General features: G+C 39.1%; 5 protein-coding genes across 5 annotated transcripts; 4 read left to right on the top strand and 1 right to left on the bottom strand.

Annotated features, from left to right (window-relative positions):
- Positions 1-5488: 5488 nt before the first annotated feature.
- LOC126791786 (uncharacterized) lies at positions 5489-7605 on the top strand. The gene is made up of 2 exons (XM_050518265.1): positions 5489-5648; positions 6151-7605. The coding sequence occupies exon 2, from the start codon at positions 6225-6227 to the stop codon at positions 7311-7313; it is 1089 nt and encodes a 362-aa protein (XP_050374222.1). The 5' UTR covers positions 5489-5648; positions 6151-6224; the 3' UTR covers positions 7314-7605.
- Positions 7606-9153: 1548 nt separating this feature from the next.
- On the top strand, positions 9154-10475 carry LOC126792853 (uncharacterized). Its single transcript, XM_050519344.1, has 3 exons — positions 9154-9284; positions 9414-9570; positions 10181-10475. Exons 1-3 carry the CDS (start codon positions 9282-9284, stop codon positions 10225-10227), a joined length of 207 nt encoding a protein of 68 aa, XP_050375301.1. The 5' UTR covers positions 9154-9281; the 3' UTR covers positions 10228-10475.
- A 340-nt stretch (positions 10476-10815) lies between these two features.
- On the top strand, positions 10816-12954 carry LOC126792850 (geraniol 8-hydroxylase-like). The gene is made up of 3 exons (XM_050519341.1): positions 10816-11771; positions 11995-12670; positions 12824-12954. The coding sequence occupies exons 1-2, from the start codon at positions 10860-10862 to the stop codon at positions 12607-12609; spliced, it is 1527 nt and encodes a 508-aa protein (XP_050375298.1). The 5' UTR covers positions 10816-10859; the 3' UTR covers positions 12610-12670; positions 12824-12954.
- A 235-nt stretch (positions 12955-13189) lies between these two features.
- Positions 13190-14976, top strand: LOC126792851 (geraniol 8-hydroxylase-like). The gene is made up of 2 exons (XM_050519342.1): positions 13190-14112; positions 14238-14976. Exons 1-2 carry the CDS (start codon positions 13201-13203, stop codon positions 14847-14849), a joined length of 1524 nt encoding a protein of 507 aa, XP_050375299.1. The 5' UTR covers positions 13190-13200; the 3' UTR covers positions 14850-14976.
- Positions 14977-15116: 140 nt separating this feature from the next.
- Positions 15117-18068, bottom strand: LOC126792852 (F-box only protein 6). Its single transcript, XM_050519343.1, has 2 exons — positions 17839-18068; positions 15117-16670 (listed from the first exon to the last, which is right to left on the bottom strand). The coding sequence occupies exons 1-2, from the start codon at positions 17949-17951 to the stop codon at positions 15425-15427; spliced, it is 1359 nt and encodes a 452-aa protein (XP_050375300.1). The 5' UTR covers positions 17952-18068; the 3' UTR covers positions 15117-15424.
- Positions 18069-23030: the final 4962 nt, after the last annotated feature.

Below are 23030 nucleotides of genomic sequence, written 5' to 3' on the forward strand. Positions count from 1 at the left end.
TATGTGGTTGGAGATTTTCGGCTAGACTTAATTTAAAGTTTTACTTCTATACATGTCACGTACAGTTAAGCATGAAAGCACTTCCAGGCTTCCAGCTAAATGGAAAAGAGTTATTTGAGAAGTTATTTGGTTCGTATTATAAGCCGTTAGTATTGGAAAGCATTGTTGGAAAATCAAGCATAAAAGTATGTATGGGATTATGGGTCCTTCAAGCAGAAGCTGGTCACAATATATCTTCACAATCGTGGCCAGTAATTAAGTTCAACCATCATCTATAGTTTCAGCAAAAACCAACTCGATCATACACCTGCAGGTACTTCGATCAATCACCTATACATGCGTGATATCAATCGAATAATTGGACTTCCACCTATATGTTGATAACTTGAATTTGAGGAATCCGTTTTGATACAAGAAAAGAAATTACAAACTGAATCCGGGACATCCATAGTTAACAAGATCAAATAGAAAGGCATTGGAAGCCTCAAATGACACTTGATAACCCATGAACTCGCATGCAATGTGTGACCGAGATTCGCAACAACATCGGCGACGAAATTAGCTTCTTTAAAAACATATTTGAAACTAATTTCTCTGAAATCTTTCGCAAAATTTTTTATATCCTCTATGAGATTCCAAATAATGATCCCACCATCTTTGAGTCACCTTCTACTTCAATCTTTAAGAGATTATTTGACTTCGCAATAGCCAAGCCATTTCTGAGAGCTGAGAGCCGTGGCCTCTGTAACCGGCACCGAAGAATCAATCTGCAATTGATGAATTTGTTTGGCTACCAAGTTCTCTGTATCATTAGCAAAAGTGCAAAACAAAAGTTCTGTAGAATAACTATCTGTCTTTCCATGTCTTGTACAATCAAATAGCTGGTAGCCAAAACAAAGCTAGCCATCAACTCATCTGCAGTACTATAATTCTAGATCTCCAAAACAAAGCTAGCCTGCTGCATGCATAGAGTAAGTAATTTACACAATTATGTTTGCTGTTCGGTGGAATGTGATCACCCTGCGGTTTTGAATTTTTCTAATCACCTCCTTTGTACTCGTAATATTAGCGGAGGGGTGTGTAAAATTATTCTGATATTTGTTGATTATAGAATTATATAATTTTATTTAAAGAAAAAAAATAAAGAAAAAGGCTAGCGAAATGGCTAAAATGATGCTTTAACAAAACTTCTATGGATTCACCCCCTACATAATCAAAACTCTCCTAATTGAATGAAGTCATTGTATTAAGCAATGTGCACCCTTTAATTTACAACAACAATGTGGTTACCAACTTAACGTATAGATTGTTGATCGATTATATATTCACGTCCCAAACTCCCAATAACCCGGCAATTAATCATAGGTCATTACCTGTCTAGCTAACAATAAAATAAAATTGACTGGATTTCATCCTTTTGCTTTTGAGTTGAGTTGAGACGTGGAGAATAATCGTATTACCCAGATTATTGATCTAATAGATAGATAAATAGATAGGAAAAACAAACATATAGTTAGTAAAGATTATAATGCACAATGACATAGCACTAATCACAATCTCAGCATATAACTATTATGATCAGCACTAGCTATATATCATATTGTAGATTTAATTAAGTACTGACATCCAGATGTCTCTGGACTAAACAGCACAGTATGTAATTAAGGACATGTGGATCTTCTAATCAATCTAATGTATATATATTGGTTTTCTTTTTTTAAGTCAGGAATCTATGAAGAAGTGACCAGTGCGGAACAATAGTACAGTATTAGTTTATAGACGAGATAAATCTTACAAAAGAAAATATGAAGCAGGAATGCCAGAATCTCTTCCACCGTTGAGTTAGTTGAGTAGGCGGCCACCATGCACACATCTTCCGATCCCAAGTCCTCAACCCCTCACTGAGGTCCTTGACGACAGATGCTGCCTTCTTCACACTGACAGTCTAACACGGAATTGATACTTGCTGTCTCTTTCTCTAATTCAGACATTAAGAAAATGAATTATTCTTCATTCATATATAGCTTCCAAAGCTTACGTTATTTTGATTCTTCCTGAAGGCAGGACCCATCTTTTTTTTCACCGGAGATATATATAACCAATTTCTCCACTACTCTTGTTCTGAAACTTGTTCATGTGCCTTGAGACGAAGCCAAGTCACATGCAGATGGATCTATCCACAATACCAACGCACTCAATCCAGCCATAGGAAGTCTCAATCTCACCATCCCAACAGTCAGCAGCATATATATAGTCCATTCCGGAGCGGAGTCCCGTTTTGAAATTAAAGTGCAGTGCAGAAGTCCTTATTTAACTAGTATTTCAGTTACGTTTTCACATATCCACAATACCAACGCACTCAATCCAGCCATAGGAAGTCTCAATCTCACCATCCCAACAGTCAGCAGCATATATATAGTCCATTCCGGAGCGGAGTCCCGTTTTGAAATTAAAGTGCAGTGCAGAAGTCCTTATTTAACTAGTATTTCAGTTACGTTTTCACATATCCACAATTCAGTAGTTAGATATGTATGTGTAAATCATCCATACAAAAAATTCACCCAATTTAGTGATCGTTAAGGTATCGAAACACTATTAAATTTATAAGCCAACCGAATCTATTCAACTAGAACCATTCTTATAAATCATAATAAACTCAACAGTCAACAACATATATATAGTCTATTCCGGAGCGGAGTCCCGTTTTGAAATTAAAGTGCGGAAGTCCTTATTTAATTAGTATTTCGGTCATTTTTTCACATCTCCACAATTCAGTAGTTATATATGTATGTGTAGATCATCCATACAAAAATTTCACTCAATTTGGTGATCGTTAAGGTATCGAAACACTATTAAATTTATAAACCAACCGAATCTATCCAACTAGAACTATTATTGTAAATCATAATTGTGAAAACTCAAACGGTCATCAAATTGGGTGAAATTTTGTATGGATAATCTACACATATATATCTAACTACTGAATGGTGAATATGTTTAAATACTTATGCTTCACCAAATGAGATTATTGCAGATTGGGCAGGCTTTTGTTCATCTCTAGGGAACGTACATTGGAAGTTCCAATAAAATGCTCAATCTCTGCGAGTGTAAACTCACGGATCGACTCTCAACAGGCCTAGGCGAGGAGATATCTCGTTCCGGAAAGCCTGGACGACTTGAGCACATCCATTGGCAACTTGCAACCATTGTCATAGTAAATGTCCATAATATTCACAAATATGCCTTCTGCTGTTTCTGGTCGAAAAGACCCCAGTACGTTCTCGACCAGAAGGACCAATAGTTGTTTGAAACATCAAATTAAAAGGATAAGGATTCGAGAGAGGATGGTTCTCTGGTTACAGGCCCCGAATTTCATATTTTAATGCATGGACCCACATTTTCAGCGGAGAGACCATCTAATTTCGAAAGTACTTCAATTCTTTGAGCTCCATATATTGCCATCTCTGGACTAATGCTACTGTCCTCGAGCTTCTTATTGCAGAAATTTTTTAGCCAGTGATCGGCGTGTAGCAACTAGCAAGTCCGATCTCTTTCGACTAGAAACAGCAGATTTATTGCAAATTTACATTGAACTAATAACAGCACTGTTTTACATAGAACTTGATGATCTTAAAATACAAAAACACACAAAATTTGCAGGAAATTTTATGATATTACATACTTCAACGTAAAACAGTGATGTTATACATTAGTTCTGATAAATATATGATCAAATTGTGATGTGACTGATAACCATTTGTTAAGTTATAGTTTCTAATTTCTTGGAAGCCCTTATTCCTCTCAAACCTGTACAACAGTACAAGTAGTATAATAGTTAGGATTTTGGCAAACTTGGTTTACGTGGTATTGAAGTTTGAAATGCGAGATATCAGAAAAGAGGTAGGTCTGTTGACTCTGTTCCCCCATGACATCAATCTTGCAGTGGAACGGTTCAAGAGAAAAGTGGATGTTTATGTACACCATGACGAAAAGAATAAGGAAGAAGAAAACGGAAGATTAAGAGTTGAAGCCACCAATTTCAAAACACGGGTGAAAACAAAAATGCACTAAAATGGGGAGAGATCGGGCGATCATTGCTTGTTAAGATGACGTTCGAGTTTGGCGTCATTTTTGTTTGTTCTTATTTACTTTGTCTTGTTTTTATGTTATGTAATGCCAACTTTGATAGATCGAGCATTGTTTGTCAAAATGATGTTCGAGTTTAGTGTCATTTTTCCTTATACTTTGTGTTATTTTGTCTTCTTTTATGTTGTGTGATGTGAACATTGATATGTTTTCGTGCACTAATATGTTTGGTATTTCGATTCTTTTTGTGTCAGTGATAGTTAAGGTATAGGCCGGTAAAGTCATCTTCTAATTTTTCTTAGAGGTAAAAAAATAAAATAAAAACACGAAGTAAGGCTGATAACTTCAAAATTTGCTACAAATTATGTTCAGTAAAAAACAAAGATGTATTGACCATTGAACTCTATGTACATGCATGAGGAGTTGAGGACATAGACGGATATGAGGTTAAAGTGTACGATCTAATAAGAAAATAAATTCTTAAAAAAACATTAGAAGGATAAAATCATATGATCGGAAAAAAAATTATTCTTAATTTCTTATGCATGATTAATGGTTATATTAAATAGCATACATATATATCGATATTTATGAAATCTATGTAATGTGAATGTTGTATACACGGGCACATGGACGGATTTAATAAGGTGAAATATACAATCAAATCGGAGAATAGTATGACATACTAATAGTTACGTTTAATCAAGACACAAATATGAGATCTATGTAATGTGAGTTATGAGCACGTTAATAGATTTAATAAGGTAAAATATATAATCTAGGACTAACGGTCATGTTTAATAAAGACATAGCGTATGTGAAATTTGCAGGTAGGAGATCAACCTCGTTCCATAGACATGATCGATTTGATAAATGAAATAGGTTAGCAAAATAAATGATTGACTGATTAAATTAGGTTATTTGGTGCATGCAACTCTATATCAACATAACTTATTGTCAATCAATATGATACGATCAATATTGATCAGAAAAGAAAAGAAACAGTAAACTTAAGTCAATTATATCGACGTAACTAGACCGTGAGATCTCGCCACGTGAATCTTACGAACTCTACATAAATGAAAATTCTACTTGTGCCCCAAAATTGCGAAAATATCAGTACTAGCCAAGTTGGCAAAATGTTGGAATTGGGAAAAGAGATGGGTAGTTGTTGGTTTTATGAGCACACTAACCCTTTAGATTACATTAGCGATTGCGATTAAATAAGTCTTACCCCCGCGAGTAAACCAACTACTCCTGTGTAGTAAATTTCAGCGACCTCCCAAATCTTCCAAAGACGGTGTTGGGTAATTAGGGTTAAGTCCTTCAAGATTCTTTGACTCTGGGAAAAAAGAAGACCAAGCCATGTCATTGTTCTATTGGGTTCTGCTTCCTTCCTAAGTCTGTGTGACCAGTGTTCTTTTCAGTTTTAGTTTTGGGGGGTTACAAATAGAGCACACTGGTGCAAGAAGAAGAACAAGAAGAAGACCAAGAAGGTGGCTCTCTCTGTTCATGGTGTGATTCAATTCGAACTCCTCAGTCCCCAGAGTTTGTAGAACAAGGTGAGTGAAACCCATGTCTCATTTTTCAGTTATCAATACTAGTAAAGTTTGGTTCATTGTATAGTTTTTTCATTTCTCTGACTTGGGTTATGTTCATGTTCATTGATTATGATTGTCTGCGATTTTGTTTTATGCGTTTTAGGTGTTGAAAGAATAGACTCTGAAATTTCAAGAAATGTGTTTGAACAATGTTTTTGGTTGTGATGTGGTTGCATGGTGTATAGTGTCTCTTTATCTGTGATTGTATCTTTCTGTTATTGAATCTGAGTATCTTTTTGAATTTAGAGTCATGATTCATAAAAAGTTGGGTTTGAAGGAGTCTAATGTGGTAGGATGGTGGCAATAATGGTATTTTGAAATGGCTTTGCTTGTTTTTGAATTACGCTGGGTCGTTTCTTGAATTGGATTTTAGTACAATGTTGTTATGGAGTCATTATGTTTGCATGTGAGTTCCGTGGTGATTTTCTGATACTGTGATGTAATGTGTACTGTTGGGGATCAGTTGGTGGAGAATTAGGGGAATTGAGGCAGCATTGTTGTAGAAAGTTCATAAGAGAGTAAAGAAGAAATAGGCATATGGAGTGCAATAAAGACGAGGGTATCAGGGCGAAAGAGATTGCAGAGAGGAAGTTCAATGACAATGATATAGTGGGGGCGAAGAAATTTGCGCTGAAGGCTCAATCTTTGTATCCGGGGATTGATGGTATCCAGAAGCTTCTGGCGACACTTGATGTATATATATGTGCAGAGAACAAGATAGGTGGGGAAGCTGATTGGTATAGCATACTAGGTGTGTCTCCTGAGGCAGATAACGAGACAGTGAAGAAACAGTTCAAAACGCTAGCTCTTAGTCTTCACCCCGATAGGAATAAGTCTGTAGGGGCCGGTGGAGCATTCAATTTACTTAAGAATGCGTTGGATTTGTTGTCTGATAAAGCTAAGAGAGCAGATTATGACATGAGGAGGAATGTAGTACACCAGAATGTTTCAACTACAAATCGGGCTACAAAGGGGGCCAATGGTTCTTTCCACCAGAAAGTTTCAACAATGCAAAGTTCACAGGGAGCCAATGGTTCTGCTTACCAGAATGTTTCAACCGGAGCTCAAGGTTCACATGGGGCCAATGCTTCTGTTCATCAGAAAGGTTCAACTGCTCAAAGTTCACAGGGAGTCAATGATTATGATCACCAGAAAGTTCGAACTGGAGCTCAAGGTTCCCATGAGGCCAATGGTTCAACATCGAAGGGTAGAGGATCTAATGCAAAGGCTCAGACGGGTACCAAACGACCAGCTCCCTCTTCTGGTCCTGCTTCTGTCAAACCAATACCCACTAGCTTTTGGAGCGAGTGTCCAAAATGCAAGATGCGATTCGAGTATGCAGGAAGGCATCTCATGTCTAATGTTTTTTGTGTGGATTGTAATAAACTATTTCAGCTAGTAGAAATGGTTCCACCTGCAGCTACGTGTGGTTCAAATTCAAAAATCCCATTTTGTGCAGGAAGCACTCCAGCCTCTGAAAATATTGGAGAGACAGAGTTTATCAGTCATGTGTCATTCACGCAAAAGAGTGTACACTGGACTCCATTTTCAAGAGCTGCTGGCGCTTCTCAAGCTTCAAGGGTAGACTCGAAAGGGAGGAAATGCAAGGATAAGCGAGCATCTTAGAAAGGGAGGAAATGCGAAATTGATGAGGAGACACTGGAAAATGCAAGAGAGAGTATTAGAAGGAATCTGAACGACGATGAAAATAAAAAGAGGTTCGATGCCAGAGTAAAGAAGAACTCTGAAGCCAGCCGAAAGAAGGAGGATGATATTGGGGAGCTGTAGCATGAATGTGTCAGGGGAGCTGCAATGGCAATTCAACATTGGGTTTCGCCAACTGTTCCTATGGGCATGAGGAAAATTCAAGAAACATCATACTTTAGGTTTCTCCTGGAACTTGTCCAGGTAATAGCTAATATGTGATAATCATATATAAGAGTTAAGACTGTAGATGTAGTGAATCATGTTGAGTTTACTTTAAGTTTAGAGATGGTAGTGAATTTGAGTCACTTAGAGTATAGGAATCCCAGAAGGTATTGGGAAAAAAAATCAAGATAATAGAGTGGAGCATGCTTCAGCAGTAATAAAGCTGGCTGGTGTTTTAGTCACTGTGTTGTTGCATGTCGATGAAATTCTCGACTTGGTTTACTATTCAATGAAAAGTGACTTAGTGTCTTAAGTTTGTTGTGCAATACATTTTAGCATCGATGTTATGAAATGGATGTTCTTATCTGACTGGAAAATGACAGTCATATTAGTCCAGAACTTTTCTATTAGTTCCGAACTTTGTTATTAGTTCAGATAGTAGCATATATTGTATAAGTTCTGAAGTGATTTGGTTTTGTGCTGGTGAATTGGTGATATGATTTACTTCTGTGTTCATGAAAGAGTTAACAAAAAAACATACATTACCAACCATTCCATCCATTTGTTTCATCAACCTGCCAAATTAAACATGGGACAAAATTAGAGCATGGGCAAGTAACCCACCAAGTTTGCCTTTAAGTTTGTTTTACAACAATAGTGAGAGGCCTCTATGTAGTGGGCGACCTGGTCCACGTGGTAAAATTTGTTTTTAATATCAATTATGAAAAATACCTAACCATGGATTGGACAGTATCCATATCTTAAGGGGAAATTATTAATATCATTAATCATAATAATATTTACTTCCCTTTGAGTGTGTATGTGAGATTCATTCACATTAACTTGCTAATGACTTTGTATTTGGTCATACCTATGAAAATTTTCCTAACTTCAAAACTAATTTTGGTCTCCAAATTCATTTCTATTTGAGTTAATTATCAGGGGTTAGAAATCGAAAAAGATAACAAATATGATGCTAAAGTCAAAATCCATTCCAAGGTAACCATTGAATTTAAGAACATAATAGAAGCCTTTGTGTTGTTACCTTGGAATTGATTTGACTTTAGCATCATATTTGTTATCTTTTTCGATTTCTAACCCCTGATAATTAACCTAAATAAAAATGAATTTGGAGACCAAAACTAATTGAGAAGTTAGGAAAGTTTTCATAGGTATGACCAAATACAAAGTCATTAGCAAGTTAATGTGAATGAATCTCACATACACACTCAAAGGGAAGTAAATATTATTATGATTAATGATATTAATAATTTCCCCTTAAGATATGGATACGGTCCAATCCATGGTTAGGTATTTTTCATAATTGATATTAAAAACTCTTTTACCAGGTGGACCAGGTCGCCCACCACTCCCTCTACGCGGTACCGTCCCCGATGTCCAGGTCAAACCCATTCCACGTAATTTAAAATCTTCCCCCGCCAAAGTCCAACGTGCTACAAACCCCCAATCACATCGCGACGCGTGTGTAGGACGACGTGGTTTGACCAATCCATCAAGCCCGTGACGCCGAGGGTGGGTGAGGCTATCATAAAATTCGCTACATAAATAGCCGAAATCAGATGGTGTATTCACGATAGCGAAAAATAAGGGCGAGAAGTTCAAACTCGCCTGAGAAAGAAGAAGAAGAAGAAGAAGAAGAAGAAGAGCACGGAAGGGCCTTAATCACCTACGAAGCACTCTTTCTCCTTCTCAGCTTAATCAACCATGGTAAAATTTATCTCTCTCTCTATCGTTCTTTAACGGATCTGCAATTTGAGATCGGATTTCGTAGAATTCAGATCTGTAATGGAATGAATAGGTTTAGGGTAGATCTGACGGTTATGAATGAATGTGCAGACCACTTCGCGGCGACTGGCGGATAGGAAGGTGGAGAGGTTCGAGAAGAACATCAACAAGAGAGGTGCGGTGCCGGAGACGACGGCCAAGAAGGGCAAGGACTACCCCGTCGGACCTATTCTCCTCGGCTTCTTCATCTTCGTCGTTATTGGATCATGTAAGATTTACCGCCTGCATTCACCTTTCAATTTAGTTAGTTTTTTTTTAACGAGTCTTGTTAATTTAGATTGGATTTGGGTTGGTTGATCTATAAGAGCAATGCATGCAATGGAATTGATCATATTTGTTAGGTTGAAAAGGCCTGTAATAATCTGATACCGGTTATCGATTCGAATCGTGTTGATTGAGATGAGATCATGTAAGTCTAGGTAAGATAATTGTGTAGGTATGGAATGGAATTTATTGAATGCAGCGAAAGGCGAATATGAATTTGATACCAAGCTGAATGAAGCTGATTCAGTTTTGACAAATTATAATCATGGTAGCTGAGAGGTTGGTTTTATTGAACCTCACCTGGTTGCCAAGTTTGTTTCGTCGGCATTGTTGCATGTATATGCTTGCTTGTTTTTGTTGATTTAGAAGACTATATACTATAATGCACGCGCTGGCTTTTCTGAAATGGGAACCATGAATTGAGACTGTATTTTTAGTTACCGTGTGATATTTCCCTGACCTGAAAATTTCAGTATTTCGTAGTTCTGGTGGTCGAATCTCTTTTGTGGTTTTCTTCTGAGTCTGACCTCTGTATATATTTTTTTTCTGTACAGCTCTGTTTCAGATCATCAGGACAGCTACGAGTGGAGGCATGGCCTAAATTGAGCCCTGCTGCTTCTGCTGAGTTTACTAAGTTATGAGAGAGGGAGATGGAATTAGAGAGAAGAATCACTGTCGTGTCGTGTCGTTTTACTTGTTCTTTTTGTTAGCCAGTAGAGAAAAACAATATACAAGAATGTGATCTAGTACTAAGCTGTGGGGTTTCCATCTTGTGAAGGAAAGAAAAAACTTCTGTTGTAGACCTTGTGTAAACGAAGAAGTTTTAATAATAAACTACCCATTATCTAATCCACTTCATTATACTTGATTCAATTTTTCAACATTATTTAGTTCTCTTGCCAATTTCATTGCTGTGCTTCAGATTTTGTTGCTTCCGGTTTTTGATAAGTACATGCCAGTCCCTCTCACTCAATTTTGGTGCAAACTGCAAACTAAGATGAGCCCTGTATTGCCTTTTAAAATACTCTGCTATCGATTATAAGCCATTATTGAGATAGGGTGTTAGGCAGAGTTAGAGTGCGAAAATTCAAACAGGTAGACTTCAATTATAGGCATCCTAGCAGCAATTTTATTAGTCCATTTATGAATTATGCCCCACATCTTTGAAGGCTATATCGATAATGGATCGGTTCTTATGAAGGGAGGTGCTGGCTACTGCAGTAACGATAAGATATGGACTTCTTCAGCTCCATACTCTTATGTCTTGGCTTTGCCTGGATCTGCAGTCAAGCGTTGCAGTATTCACTTCTAAGGAGAAGCAAAGCGATTCCCAGGGAGCTTCTTCCACCAGGACCAAAGCCATTTCCGTTGGTTGGAAATCTCTTTGAGCTTGGAGAAAACCCCCATGTTTCTTTGACCAAGCTTTCTCAACGCTTTGGTCCTATAATCTGTTTGCATCTAGGCCAAGTAACCACAGTTGTAGTCTCCTCAGTAACTCTTGCCAAAGACATCCTCCGAAACCATGACCATATATTTTGCAACCGAACCGTTCCAGATGGTGCCCACGCCTGCAATCACAATGAGTACGGCTTGGCCTGGTTACCAGTATCACCAAGATGGAGAAATCTTCGTAGAATATGCAATTCCCATTTGTTTGCAGCCAAAGTTTTGGATGCCAATAAAGCCAGCCGGCGCGCAAAGGTGCAACAGCTGATTGATGATGTTGATGAGAGCATGAGGGCTGGTGAGGCAGTGGACATTGGAAGGGCCGCTTTCGCAAGCGCGCTCAGTCTCATGTCCAGGACTATCTTCTCCATCGACTTAGCTGATCCGAGTAGCGAGGCGGCTAGGAAGTTCAGAGACAACGTTTGTGGTATAATGACGAATGTAGGGAAACCAAACTTGGCGGACTGCTTTCCTATGCTCAGTAAGCTTGACCCTCAAGGCATAAGGCGGCGCCTGGCGAGTTATTTTCAGAAAACAGTGGAATACTTCGACTACCTGATCAATCAAAGGTTGGATTCAAGAAGAAATGGGCATGAGTATATCACAAGAAATGACATGTTGGATACCCTATTAAACATCAGTGAAGATCCAGAGAGAAATGAGGATTTGGACATGACACAAGTGCAACATTTGATTGTGGTTAATCCTCTCTATCTTATCTTTTTCATTTTGACTCGTTTCTTCAGTATTTCTAAGTTTTTACAGTAAACACAATTAAGTTGATAAGAGTACAATTGTTCAGTCTAGCTTACTCTTGCTAGTTGCTAGTTTGTTACGGCTTGATTTATTGCGATGAGGGTCAATTTTTTTGTTATACTGTTTGTTAATACTTGAAATATGGATGCAAAATATCTGTATATAGGACCTATTTGTTGCTGGCACAGACACAACTTCAGGTACTATGGAGTGGGCAATGGCTGAGCTGCTACGCAACCCAGAAGTCATGTTGAAGGCTAGAGCTGAGCTTGACGAAGTAATTGGAAAAGGGAAACTAGTTGAGGAATCTGACATTGCTCGGCTGCCTTACTTGCAAGCAATAATCAAAGAAACGTTTAGGTTGCATCCAACAGTACCGTTGCTTCTTCCACGAAGAGCTGAATCAGACGTAGAAGTGGGAGGGTACACTGTTCCGAAGGGTGCACGAGTTCTGGTCAATGTTTGGGCCATAGGAAGAGACCCTGGCACTTGGGATAACCCTGAATGTTTTAAGCCAGAGAGGTTCTTGGGGCCGGAGAATGAAATCGATGTCATGGGAAAAAGCTTTGAGCTTATTCCTTTTGGTGGTGGGAGAAGAATATGTCCGGGGTTGCCCTTGGCAATGAGAATGTTACACTTGATGCTAGGCTCGCTCATTAACTGCTTTGATTGGAACCTTGAAAATGGTGTTGCACCAAAGACCATGAACATGGAAGAGAAGTTTGGCATCACCTTAAAGATGGCTCAGCCTCTTAAAGCTGTACCCAACAGGTTGAATTAGTCAGAATGTATCCACAAATGAAGATGGTGTTGCGTCAAAGACCATGAACATGGCAGAAAATGTTCGTATACTATGTGATAACCCCATTTTACAGTTCGTATATACTTTGTTAATTTGAATGGTGTTTAATATTGTGAGCGCAATGGGGAGCAAGTGAGAAACTCTTAAAGCCTTTCATTCTGATCAACTAACCGTGCATGCATTTCTACATTAGGTACTGACAGCAGGCGACTCCATAGATACAAGCAGGTGGCCTAAGTCGACGCAACCAAAACCTAACTTGATCTACCACCATATTTTAGACATTAGTCCCTTCCAAAATTTTCTGCCACATCATTCTGTGCATCGATTCATATATGAAGAACAGTAATATGTACATTATTCGTGTTTCAGCCATATGTTATGCATAACCAGATCGACACGTTCAATCAAGTTTGGAGTGACTAGCTAAATATGAGAATGTAGTTACAAATCAGATCAGTGACCTAGAATCCGCAGTTTGAGATAGATAAGAGAAATGCTGATCGAAGATATATATAGGCAAACAGGTGACTTAGAGTTTGCAGTTAGACCTAATTAAATAGAAAAGAAATGGATACCTTGAGCTCCATATTTCTATGTCTAATCTTTGCCTGGATCTGCATCCAACTCTTGCAGTACTCACTTGCAGGGATCAGAAGAAACGACATATCCAGAAAGCTTCTTCCACCGGGACCAAAGCCATTTCCATTGATTGGAAATCTATTTGAGCTCGGAGACAAACCCCATCTTTCTTTGACCAAGCTTTCACAACGCTACGGCCCCATAATAAGTCTGCAACTTGGCCAATTAACCACAGTTGTAGTATCATCATCGTCTCTAGCCAAACAGATACTCCAAAACCATGACCGAATCTTCTGCAACCGAACCGTCCCGGATGGAATCCGGGGTTCCTGCAATCATAGCCAGTACGGCTTGCCCTGGCTACCTGTATCACCAAAATGGAGAAACCTTCGCAAAATATCCAACTCCTATCTGTTTGCTGCAAAAGTTTTGGATGCCAATAAAGCCAACCGGCAAGTGAAGGTGCAACAGCTCATTGATGATGTTTGTGAAAGCATGAGTAAGGGTGAGGCAGTCGACGTCGGAAGGGCTGCTTTCGCAACCACGATGAATCTGCTATCCGGGACTATCTTCTCAGTTGATCTAGCTGATCACCCGAGCAGCGACGCGGCTAGGAAGTTCAAGGACAACTTTGCAGGTATAATGGAGAACGTAGGGAAACCAAACTTGGTGGACTATTTTCCTTTGCTTAGGAAGCTTGACCCCCAAGGCATAAAGCGACACTTGACTAAGTATTTCCGGGAAACAGTAGTCTTCTTCAATGGCATGATCGATCAAAGGTTGGAATCAAGAAAACGGCACCAGTATGTCACAAGTTGTGACATGTTGGATATCCTCTTAAACATCAGTGAAGAGGGAAATGAGGATATGGACGAGACGCAAGTTAAACATTTGCTTCTGGTTAGTCTCTCTTCTCCGTTGCATGCCCTTGATCACTAAATTTCTAAAATAATGTTAAGAGTTCATATCACTAAATGATGTGTTGTTGTTGTCTTTTGACTGTTGGAATTATGGATCCGATATAGGACCTATTTGTTGCCGGCACAGATACAACTTCAGTCACACTGGAGTGGGCGATGGTTGAGCTACTACGCAACCCAGAAGTCATGTTGAAAGCTCAAGCTGAGCTTGAGGAGGTGATTGGAAAAGGGAAACTAGTTGAGGAATCTGTTATTGTTCATCTCCCTTACTTACAAGCAATACTCAAAGAAACATTTCGGCTTCACCCGGCAGTTCCGTTGCTTCTTCCACGAAGAGCTGAATCAGATGTAGAAATCGGAGGGTACATTGTCCCAAAGGGTGCACAAGTTCTAGTCAATGTTTGGGCTATAGGACGAGACCCTGGCACCTGGGATAACCCTAGCCATTTTAAGCCAGAGAGGTTCTTGGGATTGGAGAATGAGATTGACGTTATGGGAAGAAACTTTGAGCTCATTCCATTTGGTGGCGGGAGGAGAATTTGTCCGGGGTTGCCTTTAGCAACGAGAATGTTGCAGTTGATGCTAGGGTCACTTATTAACTGCTTTGATTGGAAGCTTGAAGATGGAGTTGTACCTGAGACTATGAACATGGAGGAGAAGTTTGGCCTCACCCTTCAGATAGCTCATCCTCTCAGAGCTGTGCCCAACAAGTCATAATTGTTTTCTGTAATATTTTAATTGTGAAGAAAATCAATATCATAAGGAGTGTACACGCTTCTGTCTTCCGATTAGTAACTTCTAATAAACAAACCCTTACATAAGCAGTGGATATCTTCGGCCTTCTGTCTTCAATATGGCCAGTTCATAGTTACTTCTGTCTTCGGTTCCACAACATTCGGAACACTTCAATGTAATTGAGCAGGAGGTTGTAGGTGATATGATTATTCCACTGGATTTTGGAATACACCTGCATACAATTTACAATAGATTACAAAATCTTATTTCATTTCAACCAGTGTAACAAACACATCAGAAAACAATTATCTATCTGAATTCACAACAGGCATTATAAACCGTCTTTTCAGAATTCAAAGAAACTTGTGAAAGGTTGTACACGGAATGAAATTATGACACATGATATGATCCGTGATCTACATTAAAACGACAATAATGAAACTTGGCTGGAAATAAGTTGGCAGTGAAAGATTGCAACCAACCAAGATGCACCCAATTGCGGTCGAGAATTCATTTCCATTCTTGGCATGCTGAAAACCACCAGTCAGACAGCTGATTCAAACCACAGCAGTCAGGCATGGATAAAACGAAGTGCCACAAGCAATCCATTGTCGCTTCCTCCCATGAGGCACCACGCAACCAGGAACCTTGAGCCATTCCCTGCTCGAAACATTGTAAGTAACCAAGCGGTTCATTTGTCTCGACCTCAAGGACAACATGAGTAAGCCTTTGTTACCAAGGCAAGTCATCCTAACGTGCTTGCCGTAAAACTCCAAGCACCATATATTTGGCATTCTGTCAACCTCCTTCCACAAAAGTGTCATTTTCTGCAGCTCCCAAATGCAAACGCATGTAGCAGCATTCTTTGACAACAACCCCACCAGCATGATCCGACCTCCACATTCAGCAAGTGTGTGGTCAGTCAAATGCAGCGGTGTGGGAATTATAAACTGCTTCCAGACCCCAGTGACCATGTCATATGACACAATTCCTTCAGGGTCTGACCGCATGAAGTAAAGTGTGCTATCAATTGTAAGAGCCTGCGACCGGAAATTTAGGGATAATGGCAGCTTAACACTTGATGGCATGCTTCCTGGGCGAGTCCAAGAGTTCCTTAGTGAGTCATAAACTTCATACTCACCATCACAACCCACCCACATGATCTTGTAGCCCCCACTGGTCGAACTCCCATTCATTGTCATCCCCACAGCAATATGAGACCAGACCGTAACTGACCTGGCTGGCAACTCTTTAAAAGATTGATTCAGAGGGTTACACACATAGAAGTTTCTATTACCAATATCAAGAAAGCACACCAGGCCCCCTGCTGAAGCCACTGGCAAAACAATCAGCTTTGTTGGCAGTGAAGAAATCATGGGATGGTGCCACTTCTTCAAGGAAGGATCATACATGGCCCCAGAATTTACGTTTTCATGAGTGATGGTATAAAACCATGGATTAGCTTGTGGAATCTCTGCACAATGCTGTGCAAAACTTTCAGAGTCCAGCAAGGAATTCCATCTCCTACAAACAGACCGAAAACGGAAAAATGTGGCAATTGGAAGCCTAGCGATGACAGCTTCATAAAGGTCTTCCGGGAAATCTTTCCAAATATGTTGTTCCAAAGGCTCAGTGGCATTCGTGGTTCCTGAAGATTTACCCCGGGTTCGCTCCTTATGATATCTCTTACTAGGAGGAGGCTTGGAAGGTTCTAGTATCCTAACACTTCCAGATTTTCCAGCTGCCATCATAAAACTGTAGTAATCGTCTATAGAGTTATCATCAACATTTGAGGAGCACCACCTAAGAGAAAAGTGACCAAGGTTCATCATGTATCCATATTTGAGGAAACATACTGTGAAAAGATAAGCAGAACTAGGGCAAAGAAAATATCAAAAAACAGTAATACTAAAATGTACACAGCAATATGTAAAAGAAAGCAAAGATAGATTATCTTAATTATTGAGTTTTAATATGTCAAACTAAACCAACCTGAGTTGTTACCAAAAAAAAAATCATTCTGTCAGAGGGTGGAGAGCGTTACAAGTTACAGTTGTAGGAACAACATGTCAATGAACATTAACTCTCAAGGGAATACTGATAAATGATTCTCAGAGGCCCTGCAGGGTTCTCTTGAACTAGAAGTTAAACTCAAAAATTTCAGATTCTCTTGCTTATAGGAAATTTAGTAATTTACCAAACTTCATAAAAGGTCTACAAGTCTGTGTTAATGCTTCATTTGTAAACCTAAAGGGAATCAACAATGCAGTCTGCATGTCATATCTAATGATTATTATTGATTCCCAAAATCAATATCCACCTCAAGTAACCTTCCTTTGCATGACTTACTCAAACATGCCTGTTTCTGAAATCTCCCCTCTACAATCCTTTCATTTATACAATTCTCAGATTACTAAAGTTTCGAGACCTAGCTGTTTTTCTCTCCTACCCTTTACGTAGTTTACCCTCACCAACACCAATCAACTATCCCCAAAACAGAAATGACCATAATCATAGGCCCTAGAGTCGACAACTACCCTATCTACTCACACCATCCAACCTTAACTCCAGGCCCTCACAAACACACCAAGACGCTGATTATTCACACAAGGCTTTCTAAACAGTACAAGGACGAACCAGACTGGAAAATCAAACATTGCACCATTGAACCTCTATAGTCCAGACTCCAGACAATTCGATAAAGCTCATAATTTTAGTTCCAGAAATTGAGATAGAACGCAGCTGTAACACAATACGCAGAAAAGGGCAGACATTGAAATAGCAACATAGGCAAACCAACCACCCCAGAAACACGACCCGACCCAATCTCACCAAACCCAGATGGAAAATCACAGAAAGCTCTAAACTTTATAATCAGAGAAAACAATAACATGAAACACATACCAAGAAAGAACACAACTTTAAACTCATCGATCCACACAAAGAGTTAGAAAGAGAGAAACAAACAAACCTGGGCTGGTTGAGAAGAGGAAACTGAAGCTGCTGAAGAGGTTGAGAGCCGCAGACTTGGACGTACTCCTGAAGCTGACCTATGAGCTGCCTCAGCATGACCAGTTCTTCCATGCGAGCCACCACCCGACCCGATTACCCAACTAACCCGGATACCCGAACTCCTCCTCCTTATATAAACACCATCCTCTCCCAAAAACCCAGAGCTTCCTATCCCCACCCCATTTCTCTCTTCTCTTCTTCCTCAAAAACTTTCTTCAACACTCTCTCTTCTCATTACTCCACCCACTCCCCTCCCGCCACGTCAGCTGGCTCACACCGTAACTTGTTCTCCCCCGACGCACTGGATCATACATCCTTTCCCTATTTACATTTATAACCCCATGGAGTGACATTATTACGGGAATAGCATAGGGTTGGTGGTTTAAAACGTGGGGGTATGGAGGTAAATTGGTGGTTGGGTTAATGATGATTAGGGAGGAGATTATTGTCTTGGGGGAGCCACGTGTGTGAAAGCCCTTTGGGAATGGTTCAATGGTGAAGGGGGGAAAGACTTCTCTGCCTTTTTGACCTTTGTGTGGGATGGACGGCTGGGATTGGATTTGGATCGGTCCAGGCTCTTTCCTTGTCGTTCTTTTCGTTCCACGCACAAGCCATCATTGTCCCCCCTCTAAATTATTTTCCCTTTTTTCATATGATAATTTTTGAGTTACTGTTGCGGGAAGTAGCTGTTGATTCCCTTTTTCTTCAGTCTTCTTCCTCCTACTCATTTTCCATAATTCAATTCCCTCAAGTACTCACTAGTCACTGCAATTATTACTCTTGTGGCATGTTTACTTACTTGGAATGGAGTTGTATTCCGCTGGAATCAATTCCATTCCGGCGTTTACTTGCCAAGAGGAATGAAATTCGTGGTGGGACCCACCTCCAAAATTCATTCCGATTCCGGAAATGTCATGGAATTGTAATACCAAGGGGGGAGGTGGGAATGGGAGGGAATGAACATTTCTTCCAAAAATATCCTTACCCATCTACTTATATTAGTTGTGTTTGGTTAGCCATAGGTACAAAATGACCTTAATAAACCTCTACTTAATTAGCCATAGGTACAAAATGACCTACTTAAATACATATTTTGATCAAGTGTTGTAAAGGAAACACTAAAGAGAGTTTTTTCCTATTTGTAAAAGGGTATTTTGGTAATTAACTTAAATTTAATTCCGATTCCTTATTACAAGTAAACAACAACAATCGTAACTAGTTTCTTTCCTATTCCTCCATATTATTCCATTCCGTCTCTCATTCCTTCCGATTCCTATTCCATATTAATTCCATTCCGAGTAAGTCAACACCCTTCACTTCTTTGCTTGCTTTCCTTCCTCTAATTTGATTTTGGAATTCCTTTCCGTACCAAAGTATTAAGTAGACTACCTCGATGATGATCTAAATCGACTCTCTTGTATATTAAACCACCCTATTTTTGCATCGGCCTAGTCTAACTTTGTGTCGGACTAAAGTTACTACATGTCATGCTACGTCAATGAAGTGTGTAATTTTTCTTTTTACTTTGTACAATTTTTTCAAGACGTAATGGCTACAAAACATGATAGGATACTCGTGTTTGTTTTTTCATCATCAATTGTGTGTGTTAACAAGTGTTCAGACTTGCCTATAAACACCTCAATATTATTTTCCGGTGCATAACCTGCAGTCATGCCAAATTTCAATTCGTTCGGTTGAGTAATGCTATAACATTTCATTTTGTTAAATTTGTTCAAAACTTCATATCCATTTCCACTTTAGATTCCAACAATTAGGAGACTAGCATATTATTATGTCTTTCCATCTATGACAAACTAACAGTGTTGTTAATGCAACACCATGGTACCAAAAAAGTCCAGACAAATAAACTATGTATGGTTTTTCTCAGTGTTCTAAAAAGCGGCCGCCTAGACCGCCTAGGCGGCGTCTAGGCGCTAGGAGGTCACCCACCGCCACGCTTTTTGCCTCGGCGGTCATCTGTGGCGTTTTGTGAATTAAGCAGCCGCCTAGGCGGTCCTAGGCAGCCCTATTCAGTCCTAGGCGGTCTAGGCGGCCCTATTCAGTTATAGGCGGTCTAATCAGGCATATTTAGTCATAGGCGGTCAACCATCACTTGACATTAAAAAAAAAACTAAAAGATGCTGCAGCTCTCACTCTGTCTATTTTCTGAAAATTGAATCTCATCATCTCATCAACAAAAGAAGAGGAAAGAAATATGAATATTAAGTTTGAGTCCGATACTGAATAAGTTAGGAAACAATTTGGAGAGAAAAAAATTGAGATTTAATATTATTACATTTGTTTCATTATTTATCTTTTCTTCAAATATTTTTTTATGGACTTTCTATTTAAGTTATGTGAATTTAGACTATTTTAAGTATTTTTAAAATTAATATTAAACATTATTAAATATTTTAATCATTAAAATAGTTTAAATATATGTATAAAAATAAATAAATATTTAATAATTCGAAACCGCCTAGGCGCCGCCTAGGAGGCCGCCTAACCGTCTAGGCGCTAGGAGGTGGCTGTCCGCCTGCATACCGCCTAGCGCTTTTTAGAACCTTGGTTTTTCTGGCCTGAGATATTACTTAAATTTCTAGACCTTTTCGTTCGAGTATCTCTTTCAAAGTATTGGCACTTTCACACAGTATAAAAAAACCAAAATTGGTGATACTGAATTACTGATAGCTGCCACTAAAAACCTGTAAAAGATAAAGAAAAAAAAACAGAGAGAAAGCAATTGAATATATGCATTCATTTCCCCCTTGCAAGTGAAATGAGTGATGCCAGCAACCTTTGTCTTAAGTCATCATACCAATCTTCATTTTCTAAGCAAATTGGCAAATACGCATTCATTCATACCAAAATCTTTACTGGTCTTCCGGAGTGGATTTCCAATTCTCCACTTCCAAAATACAAAGCGATGATGAGTGATGATCGTAGGTTGGACTTCCAATTCCCAGTTCCAATATTAATAACGTCTCAAGAACCATGTAATACATAGTTTAAAGTATGAGAATTCTAGAAAACCTAATCTATTAAAGTTTCTAAACCAATGTTACTTCAGAATTCAGCATATATGGTTACGTGACCCTAGTTAGTTTATATCAGGTTCTTTCTCTCATCTAGAATTGTATCACTTTCATTAATGAATTGCCTTCCCATTACTCACCTTCTCTCCTACACTCCCAACCCAAAAGTCATGCACCAAATGATGCAGTATAACTATTGCTTACCGCCACAGCATTAGCTGCAAATGTTGCTTCCTTGTCATTCTTGAACCAAATAAGTATGTAATACGAAAATTCCACTCGACAAGCTCAAGAATCATTGTCATAACTCTGAATATAGGAAAAATAATAATATAAATTCTATAGAAATGAATTGGCATTCAGCATTCTACAAACAAAGTGTCACATCATTAATTAATTTGTATGAAATAAATACAGTTATTTAGGAAGTATGAATTAATTTAGGGTAGGACTTCATTTTAAGAATACTGAAATGAGAATAGAGCTTGGAAACGGTAGGGGATGTAATTAGGAAAAGAGAGGTGGAGAGTTTGGTAAGAGGAGGAATCATGATGACATAGAGAGGCTTAAAGTTAAGGTAAGAGGGAAGGGTTTAGATATAATGATTAGGTTTGGGAAAACCAAGAGGTGTATGAGATGCGGTGAGTAATCATTTCCAGTTTTTATCATCTCTCTGTGAATATGTAATAAAAATGATGATGATTCATCATCATCCCTTGCTTCTTTTACGTGTGCACTCAATCCATTCCACCACCCCGTGCGTGTGATGGCGCCTTTGAATCTTCGAGCTTCTTTTTGTACTTTTTTTTTTATATCAAATGTGAACTTCATTAATAATGAAATTACACTAATGTTGGAGTCAATAAGTAGCTCATACTGAATTTCAAATTGAAAGTCCATAAATATACTAACGGGGCAACAACTTGACTCAAATTGAGACAAGACTAACTAACAAGACATATGTACAAATGGAAAGATGATTATGAATCACCCTCATATATTGTAAGATACCAATTACAAACTCAAAAGAAACTAACTAGAACTAAAATGGACACAACTATAACAAATAATATTGTAGGCGACACAAGACAACCGATGTGCAGAGTCAAAGCAACCTTGATACCTCTCCTCCAACCATTTTATTATGCCACCAACCATGGTGCACCACCACCTTGTAAACTCAACCTTACTGGTGTCAACAATAACTCTCCACCCAGAGTCCTCATGACCAACTGTTGGACCCAATCAGCAATAGTTGTGAATGGAACCTGACCAACTTGAAATGCTGACCTCTCAAACCTGAGACTACATAAACCACAATCACCCTTATTATCAACACCAGCTCTTTTTCCAACATCCATCACCATCGTCTACTTAGTCTCTCGCTTGTACCAGCTCAAAACCTCATAAGTTGCTTACGAGGGGACGAGAATACTATCATCCATCAACCAATTACCCATTAGTGCTCCAAAACACCATCAGTGTTGCCAAAATCCGCACCGTTGATCAATAACATGAGCAAATACAAAACTCACCAAAAAGACAAACCCAAGCTAGATCAGAAATCCTAGATCAGACTAGCCAATCACCATCATGTACATCTGGAACTCAAAATCAAACTTCTTAGTAGCACTTGTATCGCCAAGAAACCAACTAACATCGTGCCATTTTAGCAAGATCGAGACCATAAAAGAGAAAACAAAACAAGAGACCCAATCTACAGCCACAAAGACCCACCGACACACAGCCAAACCACTAACACCATCCTTCGTCGCCGCCAAACCATTGTCGCCAAATCCCACCCAAAAATCTATACAACTAACAACATATCTACGCCGATCTCGAAAGAAGACCATCCCCGCCAATCAAGTCAGAAACAACACCCATAAATCCATCCACCTACAGTACCACTACTCCTACCCCGAAAACCTGAAGAACTGAGTCAAGAACAAAAAAGTCAAAGCCACGGAATCCTAAACTACCATCCTTACCCAGACCAAAATGCAACGGCGAAAAGCGCCGGTGGGGCACGACAGGGAGGGGAGACGAGTTTTGGCGAGTGCATTCTAAAGCGCGTGGGTTTTTTTTTCTTTTAGAAGTACCTTCTTTTTGTACT

This window comes from Argentina anserina, chromosome 4 (genome assembly GCF_933775445.1).
Source record: "Argentina anserina chromosome 4, drPotAnse1.1, whole genome shotgun sequence".
In the NCBI taxonomy this organism is placed as follows: domain Eukaryota; kingdom Viridiplantae; phylum Streptophyta; class Magnoliopsida; order Rosales; family Rosaceae; genus Argentina; species Argentina anserina.